At 39.7% G+C, this 14,243-nt stretch overlaps 2 protein-coding genes and 1 long non-coding RNA gene across 6 annotated transcripts in view; 1 reads left to right on the forward strand and 2 right to left on the reverse strand.

Annotated features, from left to right (window-relative positions):
• Positions 1-6,331, reverse strand: part of LOC117947928 — a 17,592-nt gene extending 11,261 nt beyond the window's left edge. The window contains exons 1-2 of the long non-coding RNA XR_004657358.1: positions 6,320-6,331; positions 17-24 (exon numbers count right to left, since the gene is read on the reverse strand). This is a non-coding gene — a long non-coding RNA (uncharacterized LOC117947928). The remainder of the gene's footprint in view (positions 1-16; positions 25-6,319) is intronic.
• irx7 (iroquois homeobox 7) lies at positions 3,808-5,275 on the forward strand. Its single transcript, XM_034877298.1, has 2 exons — positions 3,808-4,120; positions 4,446-5,275. The coding sequence occupies exons 1-2, from the start codon at positions 3,899-3,901 to the stop codon at positions 5,217-5,219; spliced, it is 996 nt and encodes a 331-aa protein (XP_034733189.1). The 5' UTR covers positions 3,808-3,898; the 3' UTR covers positions 5,220-5,275.
• Positions 6,332-7,624: 1,293 nt separating the features above from the next.
• The window catches only part of cd40 (CD40 molecule, TNF receptor superfamily member 5), an 8,857-nt gene continuing 2,238 nt past the window's right edge, over positions 7,625-14,243 (reverse strand). Inside the window, exons 3-9 of one of the 4 annotated variants that reach the window (XM_034877297.1) lie at positions 13,804-13,935; positions 13,576-13,722; positions 13,389-13,482; positions 11,250-11,308; positions 9,142-9,237; positions 9,011-9,027; positions 7,625-8,400 (exon numbers count right to left, since the gene is read on the reverse strand). In XM_034877297.1, the coding sequence (XP_034733188.1) occupies positions 8,077-8,400; positions 9,011-9,027; positions 9,142-9,237; positions 11,250-11,308; positions 13,389-13,482; positions 13,576-13,722; positions 13,804-13,935 (869 nt within the window). In that variant the 3' untranslated portion in view covers positions 7,625-8,076. Of the gene's footprint in view, positions 8,401-9,004; positions 9,035-9,139; positions 9,238-11,249; positions 11,309-13,388; positions 13,483-13,575; positions 13,723-13,803; positions 13,936-14,243 lie in introns of all 4 variants that reach the window. The other 3 variants (XM_034877296.1, XM_034877295.1, XM_034877294.1) reach the window with 3 other exon arrangements.

Genomic DNA, 14,243 nt, shown 5'->3' on the forward strand with positions numbered 1-14,243 from the left:
CTATCTATCTATCTACCTATCTATCTGTCTATCTATCTATCTATCTATCTATCTATCTATCTATCTATCTATCTATCTATCTATATTTCTTCACATTTGGGCCCTTGTTATACACTGCATACCCTCGATTATATGACATAATATTAGAAATAACTCTTAGGAGAACAATTATATACGAGCAAAGTGGCTCAGCAATTTCATAACAATCGGTTTGATTAATCATCAAAATGTTTTGTATACAAAATAGCACACAATTGTGGAGAAAAATGCCAAATTACATGATCAAATCTCTTGTTTTGTGAGCTTTAAGTAAAAAAACAAGGATATTTACTTTATTATATACTTTATTATAATTACTATATATGACACATCTTTCTATTTGAAAAGCTGGAACTTGATCATGTGCCGCATGCTTTTCCACTGTTAATGCTTTTTATAAAATATCTGAATTGATTATTCAATTCAATTCAATTCAATTTTATTTATATCAATCATTGTTTATTCATCAATTCATAACAAGAGTTATCTCAAGACACTATAACGATAGACCACACTCCACTTATTCTCTTCAGGACAGTTGCAGATTATTTTTCAATGGATTAATCCTTTCATCTTCCAGAAAGGCTGAGAGGTCTCAAACACACGAGAACATTGACACCACAAGAAATCGCTTCGATTGAAAGATTTCAAATACACAAAACACCTCAAAGAGATCAATTCCCTTTAGCACTCCGGGTTTCAGAGGCTGAAGTGGTTTTGTTGTAGGAGAGAACCGAAGTCTCCAGGCGGGACAAATTACTTCTACGTATTCATTTCTTCACATTGTTGGATGATTAGATCTTGTATTATCCAGAAAGACCAAATTCCTTTATAATCAGTTCCTTGTTACGAGATTTTGCATTCACACTTCTGTGTTAATAGATTTACAATGTGTGTCCTTTTGCAACTTGTGTGTGTCTGTTTCATACAGGATATAATCATAACATGTAACATAGGCTTTATTAAAAGGAGAATCCCTGTCGATTTCAACATGAAGCTCTGTTGTTTGAAAGTTTGGAGTAGAGCTGGGTAATATATCAATATTATATCAATATCGAGATATGAGACTAGATGTTGTCATAGATTTCGGATATCATATTGTGGCATAAGTGGTGTCTTTTCCTGGTTTTAAAGGCTGAATTACAGTCAAGTGAAGTCCTTTTCTGATCTTACCAGGCTGTAACTATCATTTACCTTTACCCACTTAGTCATTATATCCACATTACTGATGATTATATATAAACTATAACATATAAAAATGTTATAGTGTAACTATTTTCTGAAAGCACCAACACTACAGTATCGAGGAATTTGGCAAAAAGTATCATGATATTTGAGTTTCTTCATATCGCCCAGCTCTAGTTTGGAGTGTTGTCAGTAGCGAGGAATACAAAACCAATTGCTGTTGCCTACACCTTGTTGTCCTCCTGCTAGCGTCAGCACCCATGAGGATGAAACAGGCCAAGTTTTGAACGTGCTTCTAGCTTCTAAACATGTTCAAAATGTCACTACAAGTAAAAAAACAAGTAAAGTTGTGCTGGGCGCCCAGATAGCTCCGCTGGTAGAGCGGGCGCCCATAGGTGTACTCCTCGAAGCAGCGGGCCCTGGTTTCGACGCCAACCTGCGGCGTTTGCTGCATGTCATACGTCCCTCTCTCCCCTTTCATGTGTTCAGCTGTCATGTCAAAAATAAAATAAAGCAGTAGTGCTAATTCAGCTCTGTGTTGAGACGGCAAGACGAGTGCTTGGGGACAACAAAACAAAACTGTTTTCCAAAATAGGCATGTGCTTATTTTTTAAAAGGAAGTGCCATAGTATAACATGCAGGGGAGAAGTTATAATTGAGAGAGACACTAGCTTTTTTTAATCATGAAATTCATTAATATTTCTGTTGTATCACTTTCGGTGTTTGTAGACGGTCCCTAAGCAGAGCTGAATTTACACAACTTTTATGCATTTTTTGTTATCTAGTCAGGCAGATGTTTGTCGGAGTCACTGTGTTCACTCAGAAGGAATCCCTTGACATGTGGAAGCACTTAGCCCCTTAGCACTCATAAGAAACAGATGCATTACATGACATAGTTTCACTTTTACTCCACAATTAAATTTGCCAGCTTTTTTTTCTTTATTTTAAACTGTTTCAAGAAATTATGAAAAAAGAACTGCTGGTGTTACACATAAAGTTAGATGCATGCACATGCTCAGATTAGTGAAGCATAGGTTAAGCTAATGGGAGGCTTAAATATGAGAACTAGAGAGCAGTGGCTCATGAGACTGCAACGTGTACATAAAGGCCAATGCATTCTTTAAAAAGGGGCTCAGCTTTAAAATTGTTCCAATTTTAAAAGTGTTTCATCAAAAGCAAAAGGTAGAAAAAGTAAAAAATAAAAACAGCCAAATTTAAAGTTTCAGCTCTCAGATTTTGAAATAGAAAATTGGACATCTAGATTTTGGGTTTTGAATAAATTGCAACCAAAGAAGGAAAGAAAACCCTGAAACATAGGCTACGTAAGAATCTATCCACAACAATGGGATACATTAAATTTGAGTGTTTCTAGGAAGCATCCCTGCACCTTTTGCCCCTAATTTAATACAAACGCACCGATGCTATCCCCCCCAGCACTAACACTGTTAATATAATAGTCCAAATGATGCGAGATAAGAGAGTCCCTTGAACCCAAACACTGAGCTTAACTGGGGCTCTTTTGAAGGGCATGAAGGGGTGGAGGGGGGGAGGAGGAGGGGAATAAGAAGTGTAATCTTCTCCTCTTATCTCCAACAACCCTCTTACACACACACACACACACACACACACACACATACACACACACACACACACACCTTGTTATCACACAATTATCATATACATTAGTCAACACCTGTTTCACTTAACCTCGTTTAATTAGGGCCATTGAAACGTTGCGCTTCAGCCAAAACCATGCGGTCCGACATGTAAAAGGCCAGTTTGTTAGGGTTTACTCAATAAATTAACAAATTACAAAAAGGCATGGCTCTGAGGCTCAGGGGGCTGAACTGTCGTGGTTGGGTTCATTTTCTGAATTCACATCTGAAGGTTTATTTTTGAGAAAGGAACAACTTTTACGCATGGGTTATATGTCATTTGTTTATTCGCGTCATTTAATCCGATTGATTTGGTTAATTCAATTCACAAAACTACACATCTGCAGGTGATGAAGTGGCAGAGGTGAGTGTGGAGGCTGGCGGGATGTTGTTAACTGAATTCAGGCCTCTCTCTTAGTTCTCCGCCGATTAGTGCCAGACGTGCGAGGTGTTAAATTCGTCATCAAAAATGACACCAAACTGGTGTAAGCCCCCTTCTCCTCAAAACTAAATGAAAAAGATTTAAAAAAAAAAAAGAAAGAAAGTGAAACCATGTTGCCAAATAAATGTGGTTAGTAGGCTATTACTATTTTAAAAAACTGAAAACGTGAACTGTATAAAGGTAAAAATTAGAAAAATCTAAACTATTTCTGACAAAGTTTAAGATGCGTTCATTGTTAGATGGAGCTGATGGTTCATTCTGAGTTTTTCAGCTCTACAAAGAAAAGGTTGCATTTGCATTGGAACTTAAGTTCTCTTCAGAAATTAAAGCTCTGTGTTGCGATGAGAAGCCCATGTTTAGCCTCTCCACGAAAACGCTAAAAGGAACAGCGGAGGGCTTCTTTGATCGGATTTGTTGCCAGTGAGAGATGTGGATCTTTTGAACGTAGCTGTCAGTCACTAGCAGTGGGCCCTCCCCCTTCCTCCCCCCGCGAGCACACGCTGGCAGCTGGGTGTGTATAAATAGATCCAGAAGACTGGATTGCCACTCAAACTCGAATAGCAGGGACGCAGGAAAGATGCCCGCATCGCAAACTGGAATTGGCGGCTTTTTCTTGGAGCGGAACCTCAGCATGCCGACTGGATATCAGATCCCGCTGCTGGGATGCCCGCCGGGTGTGCAACAGCAGCAGCAGGCTCAACATCTGGCAGCGATGGCAGCTGGAATTCCCATAGCGTACTCAGGACTCCAGGGATACAACTTCATCCCCTACCCACACCACAGGCACATCACACACATGGTGAGTTGATCATTCACAACGTCATTCAGTCGCTGCATGCACAGCTTCAATCATTACAACTTACTTTTTCATTGTGTAGAATGTAACACTGAGACGCTCAACAACAACTCATCTAGGAAGATTTTATTCTCACAGTTGTACTGAAGTTATGTTAGTCTACAAAGCCTGAAAAGTTCCTGAAGTCATGAGTTCAGAAGGATTTCCCTTTCATTTCTATTACTCACTGAATTGAGCGCTCTGGGTCAAGGGTCGCCATATCTGCGCGTAATTGCGCACAATCAAGATTCCATTGCTCCCTCTTACGTTGCTTCTCTCTGTTTTCCAGAACAACGGTTTCGACTTTAAGGCCGCCTCTCCCTACCACCACGCGCTACTAGCTCGCGGGGGGGCTTTCTACCCCCCGTACCGCCCCGGGGCAGCCGAGGATCCCGGCAGGGTCGCCAAAGTGGCCACCCGAGAGAGCACCGGGGCGCTGAAGGCCTGGCTCAACGAGCACTTGAAGAACCCGTATCCGACCAAGGGCGAGAAGATCATGCTCGCCATCATCACGAAAATGAGCCTGACGCAGGTCTCCACCTGGTTCGCCAACGCACGGCGACGCCTGAAGAAGGAGAACCGGGTGAGCTGGGCGTGCAAGGGGAAGTCAGACGAGGAGGACGACGAGCAGGAGGGAGAGAGCGACGACGCAGACACTTCCGTGCACACCTGTCATCTGGATGAGGGGGACGAGGAAGGGCGTCAAAGCGACCGCGCAGACACCGATGCGCACGCCGAGAGCGCGTTGGACAGCTCGGCGTCGGTGGACGCGCGCTTGGAGATGCCGAAGCAGCCAAGCAGCGAGGATGAAGACAGAGAACTGGCACTTGTCAAGAAAGTTGAAAAGAGTGACTCTGATCACACGCTATCCGCTTTGGAGAGTAAAGAAAACACTGCGAGTCAGAAACCCAAAATCTGGTCTCTGGCCGAGACGGCCACGTCAGAAACTGTGAAGAAACCTCTGGACAATATCTACCACCCGGCCGGGAAACTGTGGGCTGAGTGGGCTTCAAGAAACGGACTGTTTGTTCCGTCATGTTACACCACTCATGGAATTGTCTAATCTGGTATTAAGACACACATTAAGAGACGTTTTCCACATCCTTTGCACTTTAAAAACTTTCAAACCTCAGGGATGTTTACTCCTGATGTTTGCAGTGAAATGAAAATCTGTTCTGAGACCAAAGATTAAAACATGTTATTGTACATAAATGTAGATGTATTTTTTTCATCACCAACATGTAAATTATGTGCCCTTTGTCTATCCATGACGAAATAGTTTTGCTTAAATAAAGATAAGCTTCTTGCGAAATCATGACTTGTATTAGTCTTTGTTGGACGTTAACATTGAGGCAGTTATTTTGCATAAATGGAAATCTTTAAAGATATTTCTTTCTTTTGATGTGAAAGCTTAAACGATCAAATATTAAGCTCCAATATTTAACACACATAGTTGCCGTTAGTAGCTCTTGCACAGAAAGCATATTTTCCACTTAATTCTCACGTAAAACAGAAATGAGAAGTAAAGTGGATGAGTACAACGATGGGAACTGTCATACTTTGCATATGAAAAGTCTAACAAATCTTCCCGAACTTGTTTTTGGTCAACGTGTTGCTAGGTGATCCCTGCTTGAACCACTTCAGACCTCACCTACTTATATAATAGTTGATATAGTTTTTATTTGCCCTTTTACCCCTCAGGTAAAACATACAGGCAGCATGTGCATTCTCCCAGCTCTGTTAAGGTTTTAGTAACGTTCAGGGCCTGGCAGAAGGATTCTGGACCAGGAATCTCACAGGTCTCCCTGTAAGTTCAAAGAGCTGTACCTCCATTAACCCGGGGGTCTCTGGACCTTGCCTGCAGCCTCAGCTCTCCATGCAAATCCCTACAAACAGGAACACACAGAGGGCAGATTAGCTCTGATCCGAGCCTCTTTTCTCTCAACAAACTGATGAATCCAAAACAATATCAATTCCTCAAACTTCAAATATATTTAGAGCTACTGGTGCGTAAAACTCTCCTTTTGAGTTGGACTTTTACACTTTTCTACTCTTTACATTTCCTGTTTCAGGCTCAACGAATAATTACTCAAGGTGTATTATCACACCATCAGACTATAGGACTGCAAAACTAATTGCAATGTGGACTAGTGCGATCTCCACATCGCATTTTGAATAAAGTATCGTGGTGCTGCAGAGACGTCACAGATACAAATCCTATCCTGCAGACCGAAGAAGACATTTGTTTGGTATAGATCCTTGCACACAAAAAAATCACACCATAATCATTTTAATTGGATTATGGAAAATTAAAATGATTCAAAATGTATCATTCCCTCCAATTTCGTGAATCATATCGCAATATCAGTCGAAAAAAATAATCGCAATAATTTTCCTCATCTCGTGCAGTCCTAGAACAGATATAACACAGCAAGGGGACCCTGTCTACCGCGAACCTCTAGCCCCCCCGTGAGGAAGTCAAGAGTACAGCACGACTTGTTTCATTAGACCAGGTGGCTTCCACCGATGGGGCCAGGTGAAAGCGACTCGTGCATGACGGTGTTCTCTAATTTTCGACTTATAATACAGTCAAATGAGTAGGCCTACACCCACATTTCTTTAGATTCATAGGACTTAGTTTCATATTTTCCGATGTGCACCGTGAATACACGCTCCATAAATCCGCTTTGAAACCACAGACGCTCCTTATAACTGCAGTACTTGCCTGAGAATCTTCCCGTTTTTAGGTTTTCTTTAGAATCACAGTAATCCAGCGATAGTTGTCTGCACATCCACGGGTTCAACGCCAACAGGAACTGTTTCTATATGATTCGGCATAATTTTAATGCTGCCTGTATCCCAACATATAGGAAAAAAATGACTTGTAACAAGTTCTAGCTCTCAGAAGCTCACAGTATCCGTGGGAAACAAATAATTTAGTACTATGCCACAAAGTATTATGGGTCTGTATCAGTTTCTATGTCATATACTTTGAAAAACCCCTGCAGTAGATATACACACCACCCACCAGCAGGAAATAATAAACACTCCCATGATTTAACATTCGAGTTGCACACATTTAATGCAAGTAAAAAGGCTTTTAAATGACAAGCTGTTTCCATGCACAATTATCTTCATAACACACTTTTGTACCTTGTGCAATTGTACACAAGTAGCTTATACTTATTATGTACACAAGTCTTCTTCTTAGGAAGAATGAACATACAAGTGCATCACATTTTAAATACAATTTAAAAAAAATGCTACCAACCTCAAAACTAATGCAGTAAAGCCAAATGCTTTAGTATTGTCACACTATCTTCTAATATCTTTTTACCATAACGTCATCTTTTAAACACATTATTTAAATATATCACTAATACCGGTGTATACATCTTTAGGGGGTAGAACTATCTACAAAAGGAAACACGGGGCAACAATACACAACGGGTCATACTCATGTACCTCTTTCACACCGCTGACCAGGGTTTCACCAGGGTTGTCTGATCAGTGTTCAAACCATTCAGTCTCCATGGTTACATCCCTTGTCATGGCAATTCAGAAAAGACCTGGGTCCCCAACCCGGTTGCACTGCATAACAGTACCTTAAATGCTAGAAATGAACGGGGCTTTGACGCCATAGTCAGTGAACAACTAACATATTCAAATACTCCACTCTGTGTGTATACTAGCAGAACTAATGTCTCATAGCTACTTGAATCTGTCATTGTACAATAGGGAAAGATAAATAAAGCACAAATACATATCTAATTTTGTGCAGTGTTTTCTCCTTCTCTGCATACTTATTGCAGCAGGTGGACAAGGAAGTAGAATACTCTAGTGGCTACCTGGGTCGCGAAGCCAAGCAGATTGAGGACGGTTACCCCACCGAAACACAGTCGACCTGGGAATTGCCCTGATTAAGTTATTGGTGTGAAAGCGGTGCTAGTGCTGCTGTCTGTAAACGTATGCGGTTGGGATTCCTGTCGTGAGAGGACTGATGATTTCCCATACTCCTCAGTCACCAACTTTCCATTCTCAGTGAGAAATGGACCTGCTGAAATTTCCTGGTTCTGCTGGTCCTCGTTTTCCTCCGGTGTCCCCGCACCGCCCTCCTCTTGTGAGGACTGCAGCTCAGGCAGCTTCATGGACTCCTCCTCAGTCGCATCCGTTGGGTTTGTTATCAGTACTCTGGTTTCTCTCAGTGGCTGCCTTCCATCTCCGAAACATGAACCAACACAGACCTAAAGGGTGAAAAAGGATTAAAATGGAGAAAACTGTGAAAAATAGAAAAGTGTGTTTACATGCACCACATTATTCAGATCACTCCACATGGGAACTTCCACATTAAAATCCACATTTAAATAAAGGTTTAACATTTTGAGAAAAGTACGCTTATTTGCTTTTTTCACAAGAATTAGATAAGATAATTCATTTCATGAATCAGAAAAAAACTTTGTAAAAACCAACAAAAATGTTGAGATAAGGGGAAAAAAGGGAAAACAACAAAAGTGCTAATAAGGCTAAAATAAGCTAATCCCCCACTGGCTGCAGCGTCATATTTAACATGCACATGTAAAAGTAGTACCGATCTTCTAATCTTACTTGTAAAGAAGGCGAATAAGCAATAATAAAGTGTGCATATCAGAAAGACATTGGAGTGGCAAAGTGATTGTTGGACTTTAAGCAACAATGACTTTCAACATAATCATTCACAGTGTATATATACAGTATATATATATATATATATACATATTTTAAGTGTAATTAATTGGATTGTTTCCAGAATATGACTGGTAACTTTGGTCAGTTTACTGCAGTCAACAATGCACACAAAAATCTATTTACCTTTACCTTTCCACGTGCGTCTTCTTCTTTCCGTAACACAGAAGGAAGAAAAACAGAGAATTAGTATATCAAGTGCATTAAGGAAACTTAAACTCAATACATATATTATAATAGAGAGCATTTAGAACACAGCATACCTTTGCATAGACAATACACAATTACAAGTATGGCTGAAACTCCAACCACAAGAGCCACAACGACGAACAGAACTATGTGCCTCCTTGAGGTTTCCTCTGCAATACAAGAAAAAGAAAAAAAAAAAACATAAACCAGGGCTGTGCAATTAATCAAATTTTGATGTTGGCTCCTTACCATCCCAAAATCAACTTTACACATGACATTTTTGCAAGTAAACTCTTATTTTTAAATGGAAAAATTCAATGAAGAACGGGGAAAGTATGACGTGAACTTTTAAAGTTCAAGGCTGTTGATTTGTTTAATAAATGCAACATCTTGCCAAAAGTAAAATGATGAATAATCTTAGTTGACAAAAACAATTGTAATTATGATTTTTCCCTCATAATCGAGTAGCCCTACCATAAACCATTTATTGATCCTTCCAGCAGCGTCCCAAAAATACAGGATAATTACATCATTTGAGAAGACTAGGGGTATTCATTTAGAACTCTGAACTCTGTATTAGGACAGAAAATGGATTTATAACACTGAAATTTAGCTTTTTTTAATGTTCTGTGTAATTCTTTTGGCCTTGACTCAAACTAAAAGGTGACGGTTGCTGGTCCACACCAGTTGCCTTTACATATCACATGTGCTCCCTCCAATTCTGTTTTTCAATCTAGGCTAAAGACACATTTTTACTCACATATTTTAGGTCTTTTTCACCCTCTAGTCTCTCAATCTGTTATCATGAATATGATTCCATAACTGTAAATTGCTGCCTGTTGTTGTCATTGGGATGGTCTTTTTGTGTTTTCTTTCTACTTTTTCCCCTTGCTTGTACTTTTTTATTATACAACGCTATGGTCAGCTTAAAAGGTCCCATGTCATGTAAATGTCACTTTATGAGGTTTTTAACATTAATATGAGTTCCCCCAGCAGCTAGAAATGGTGACAGGTGTAAACCGAGCCCTGGGTATCCTGCTCTGCCTTTGAGAAAATGATAGCTCAGATGGGCTGATCTGGAATCATGCTCCTAATGAGGTCATAAGGAGCAAGGTTACCTCCCCTTTCTCTGCTTTGCCCGCCCAGAAAATTTGACCCCCCATGAGAGAGAGAGAGAGAGAGAGAGACATCATGGCTTTGAAATGAGCAAAGTGGCAGTTGGTCAATGCCAGCCCCCCCACACCCCCCCCCCCCCCGCCCCTCAATAGCTACAGACTCAGAAATGGCATCTACTGAGGAAAGCTCATTGTGGGACTGGCTCTAGTGGCTGGAATTCTGCACCAAGGCTGAATATTGGGAAAGAGACTACAGATAAAGAATTAGGGGACCACTAAGGTCTATATAAAAGAGACTTCAGATACAGTATTAGGGGACCACTAAGGTCTATATAAAAGAGACTTTAGATAAAGTATTAGGGGACCACTAAGGTCTATTTAAAAGAGACTTCAGATACAGTATTAGGGGACCACTAAGGTCTATATAAGAGACTTCAAATACAGTATCATGGGACCACTAAGGTCTATATAAAAGAGACTTTAGATACAGTATTAGGGGACCACTGAGGTCTATATAAAAGAAACTTCAGATCCAGTATTAGGGGACCACTAAGGTCTATATAAAAGAGACTTCAGATACAGTATTAGGGGACCACTGAGGTCTATATAAAAGAAACTTCAGATCCAGTATTAGGGGACCACTAAGGTCTATATAAAAGAGACTTCAGATACAGTATTAGGGGACCATTAAGGTCTATATAAAAGCATCCAAAGAGCACCATGTCATGTGACCTTTAAGCTGGTTTTAAATGTGCTCTAGAAATAAACTTCACTAGATCTGCCACACACCGGCATTCTAGTAGAGGAAGCATGAATAAGGTGTGAAGATTCTCAGGAAGTCCACACTCATGTTTAAAATGATACTTTAGCCATTAATACACAAATGTAAACTGTTCGGAGATGAAAGCTTCTTATCCCACGGTTTAAACCACAGACCAACATAGATTTATGTGATATTCTGTCTCAGCGCCTCCATAGTTTTGTTTTGAGCAAGACACCGGTAACCACACAGCTGCAGGCGGCAGGGTGAGAAACCTTTACAGTTGATCAGACTACGCACAACTCACCACAGATGTTGTCAGATACGTCTGTTCCGCTTTGTCGAATATGGTATCCACTCTCACATCTGCAAATAAATGTCACAGTGTTAAAGGATGACCCTGGTTTAAGATTTTGGGGATTATTTGTCCTGAAGTGTTTAAGTACCCAATAGGACAATTGGGTACTTTGCAAGAAAATGACAAGTTCTGAACAGTGGTAGCAGCACTCCAAAAATACAAAAAAATAATCTGTAATATTGCCACAGTTTCCAAAAGAATCTTCTTCTTACAACAAGCCGACCAGCAGTGGTATCCTCCTCTTTTTATAGAGAATGAGCAATCATCCCTTCCACAATCATAAATAATATACCACAGAATACACATACAAACGGAAACCACAATATCTTGTAGAAAAAGTGACATAGTTCTACAACCTAAATAAAGTTTGAGGCCCTACTTGCAGGAATCCTTCAACTCTAGGGCTGGGCCTTATATGTTGTAATACGTGTTATATCGATATCGCGATATGAGAATTGATATAGATTTTGGATATCGTAATATTCAGTATTATCCAAATGGTAAGTGGTGTCTTTTCCTGGTTTCACAGGCTGCATTACAGTAAAGTGATGCCATTTTATGAACTTAACAGACTGTTCTAGATGTTCTATTATTTATCTTTACCCACTTCGCCATATATCAAAAATATCATTGTGTAAATAACGTGTACATCTGTTAAAGCATCAATAGTCAACCATGCCATATCGTCGCATATTAACACTATGGTATTTGGTCAGGAATATTTTAATGTTTGATTTTATCTATGTTGTCCCAGCCCAGCTTTATTACGGAGAGTGCCTAAATGATCAATACCCCTCTCAAAATGCCAGTTTTTATGCTAAGCTATGCTAACCAGCTGGTTAACACTTGTGTTGTCTTACCGTCAACTATGAAAAAAACCTGTTTTGGTCACTTTTTTTCAACATTATTAGCGCTTTTTCCCGACATTTATGTAACTTTTTCAAGGTTATGCGTACTTTTTTGGATATTTTTATTATATTATATTATTATAATTTTTCAAATTTGACGGACGACAACATGAGGGTTAACATAGCTTTGCATAAAAACTGGAATTGCGGGAAACAGCTAGCCTGGCTCAGTCCAAACACCAAAGGTAACAAAATTCCCCTACCAGCGCCTCTAAAACTCATTAATACCTTGTATCTTATTTGCTGAAAAATGACACTTTGTGGATTCACGAAGGGTTATGTGCTGGAATATTTCTTTTCTGGACAAAGATTCCTTTTCAACATATACATATGAGGGAGGTTTAAATCTTTTCATTTAACTTTCTGTATAAGCGGATTTCCCAAATGATTCCCTTCTAAAAGGGACTTATGAAACCAGGGAGCTTAAAATGGAAAAATAATTTCCATGTTGAAGAAAGTTGGTGGTGCTTTAATGAGGGTTTTTGTTTTCAATGACTTCTGGGAAGAAAACGCCTGCGTCCATAAGACAATTTTCAATTTGGAGGAACGACTGGATATTCTGTCATCTTCACAGAAATTGCACATTTGATGCTTTCATGTGTCAACACATTAGGCTGGAAAGATTGTTTATCTGTTGGTCTGAACACTGTGTTTTACCATTTATGACTGAAAATGATAACAGAAATAAACAGGTTGGCTGATTGCATATATATAGTGCATATATTCTCAAAAAAAAAAAAAAAAAAAATGAACAGCCACTAGTCTATCCGGAGGTGATTTTTGTTTTTGTGCAAAGTCATACGGACTTTACTGGCTATATTATCCCTCATACATAACTATGTGGACTATGGTCATAACATCTACATCTTACATCTTCTAACTAATTCCCTGTTACATAATGTTCTTATTATTTTACAGTCATAGTCAATATTTTATCATGATCTACTGCACTGTTCAATCCCTGCACTGTTCACTTTGCACCACACACAGTCTACAATAGTATCTCAATTTATCATGATCATTGCATTACTATGACTGATTTTCAATTTTAGTTTTGTTCTTAGGTATGTGGGATATATGTTTTTGTTGTGTTATGATTGTCTTATTACTTAATGTATAAAATTTCCTTTGGGATGAATGAAGTATCTATCTATCTATCTAGGGATTCGTCAGTACTTACACTGTCCATTCCATGCAGACACCGTGCCACGAGCTGTCGTTGGAAAATGTGCCTTCAGGGCATTTCTGACACACTGTGTCCTTCATATGGGTGGCTAAAAAACAGAGAGCGATAAATTCAGCACACTGACAAAACAAAGCTGATCATTCTTCATGGTCAGTATTTAAAGGAAAAAGATGTGTCATACCTATGTTTTGAACCCCATACCCTGGTTTACAGAGTGTGTGCGGCACACAGGTTATGCATTCTTTACTGGAGCAGTGGAATCCCTCTTTACACACGCAGGGGCTCTGTTTCTCCTTGCTTTTATGGACAACAGTCTGAAAGTTTTTATCTGAAAGAAGAATGGACGTGACATCAAACTAAAGTCTATCAGTATGTAGTATAGGTAACAGTTTGGTTTCATTTGCCTTACGTGGGTCGCAGTATGGCTGACGTTGACACTTGGTTTCCTTTGTGTATTGCTCCTGATATTCATTGTCCCCACATTCTACGCACTGAGGATCCTGACAAGAGCTGGGGAGGGATGATGACAACATTCTGGTCCCTGAAAAACAAAGTGTTGCTTCATAACAACGGCATGCTTACTAGGACTAGATTCAGCACAAGCACTGGGTGTGGGTCGCACCGGAGGATGTAGAACTGTTCAGTATTGTACCATTTGTCTCAAGTAGATGTAGTAAATGGGGACCATTGGCTTAAATGAATAGTTTGACATTTTGGGAAAGAGATAGTTGAAAAGATTGAGCACGTATCTGTCCATAAAATACAAAGCAACAGCTAGAATACGGAAAATGTAGCTTCACGTAAAGACAGGGTACAAGAGGCCGAAATGGGTTTTCTCGGGGGGGGGGG

The sequence above is a fragment of the Etheostoma cragini genome, chromosome 7, assembly GCF_013103735.1.
Source record: "Etheostoma cragini isolate CJK2018 chromosome 7, CSU_Ecrag_1.0, whole genome shotgun sequence".
Classification (NCBI taxonomy): Eukaryota; Metazoa; Chordata; class Actinopteri; order Perciformes; family Percidae; genus Etheostoma; species Etheostoma cragini.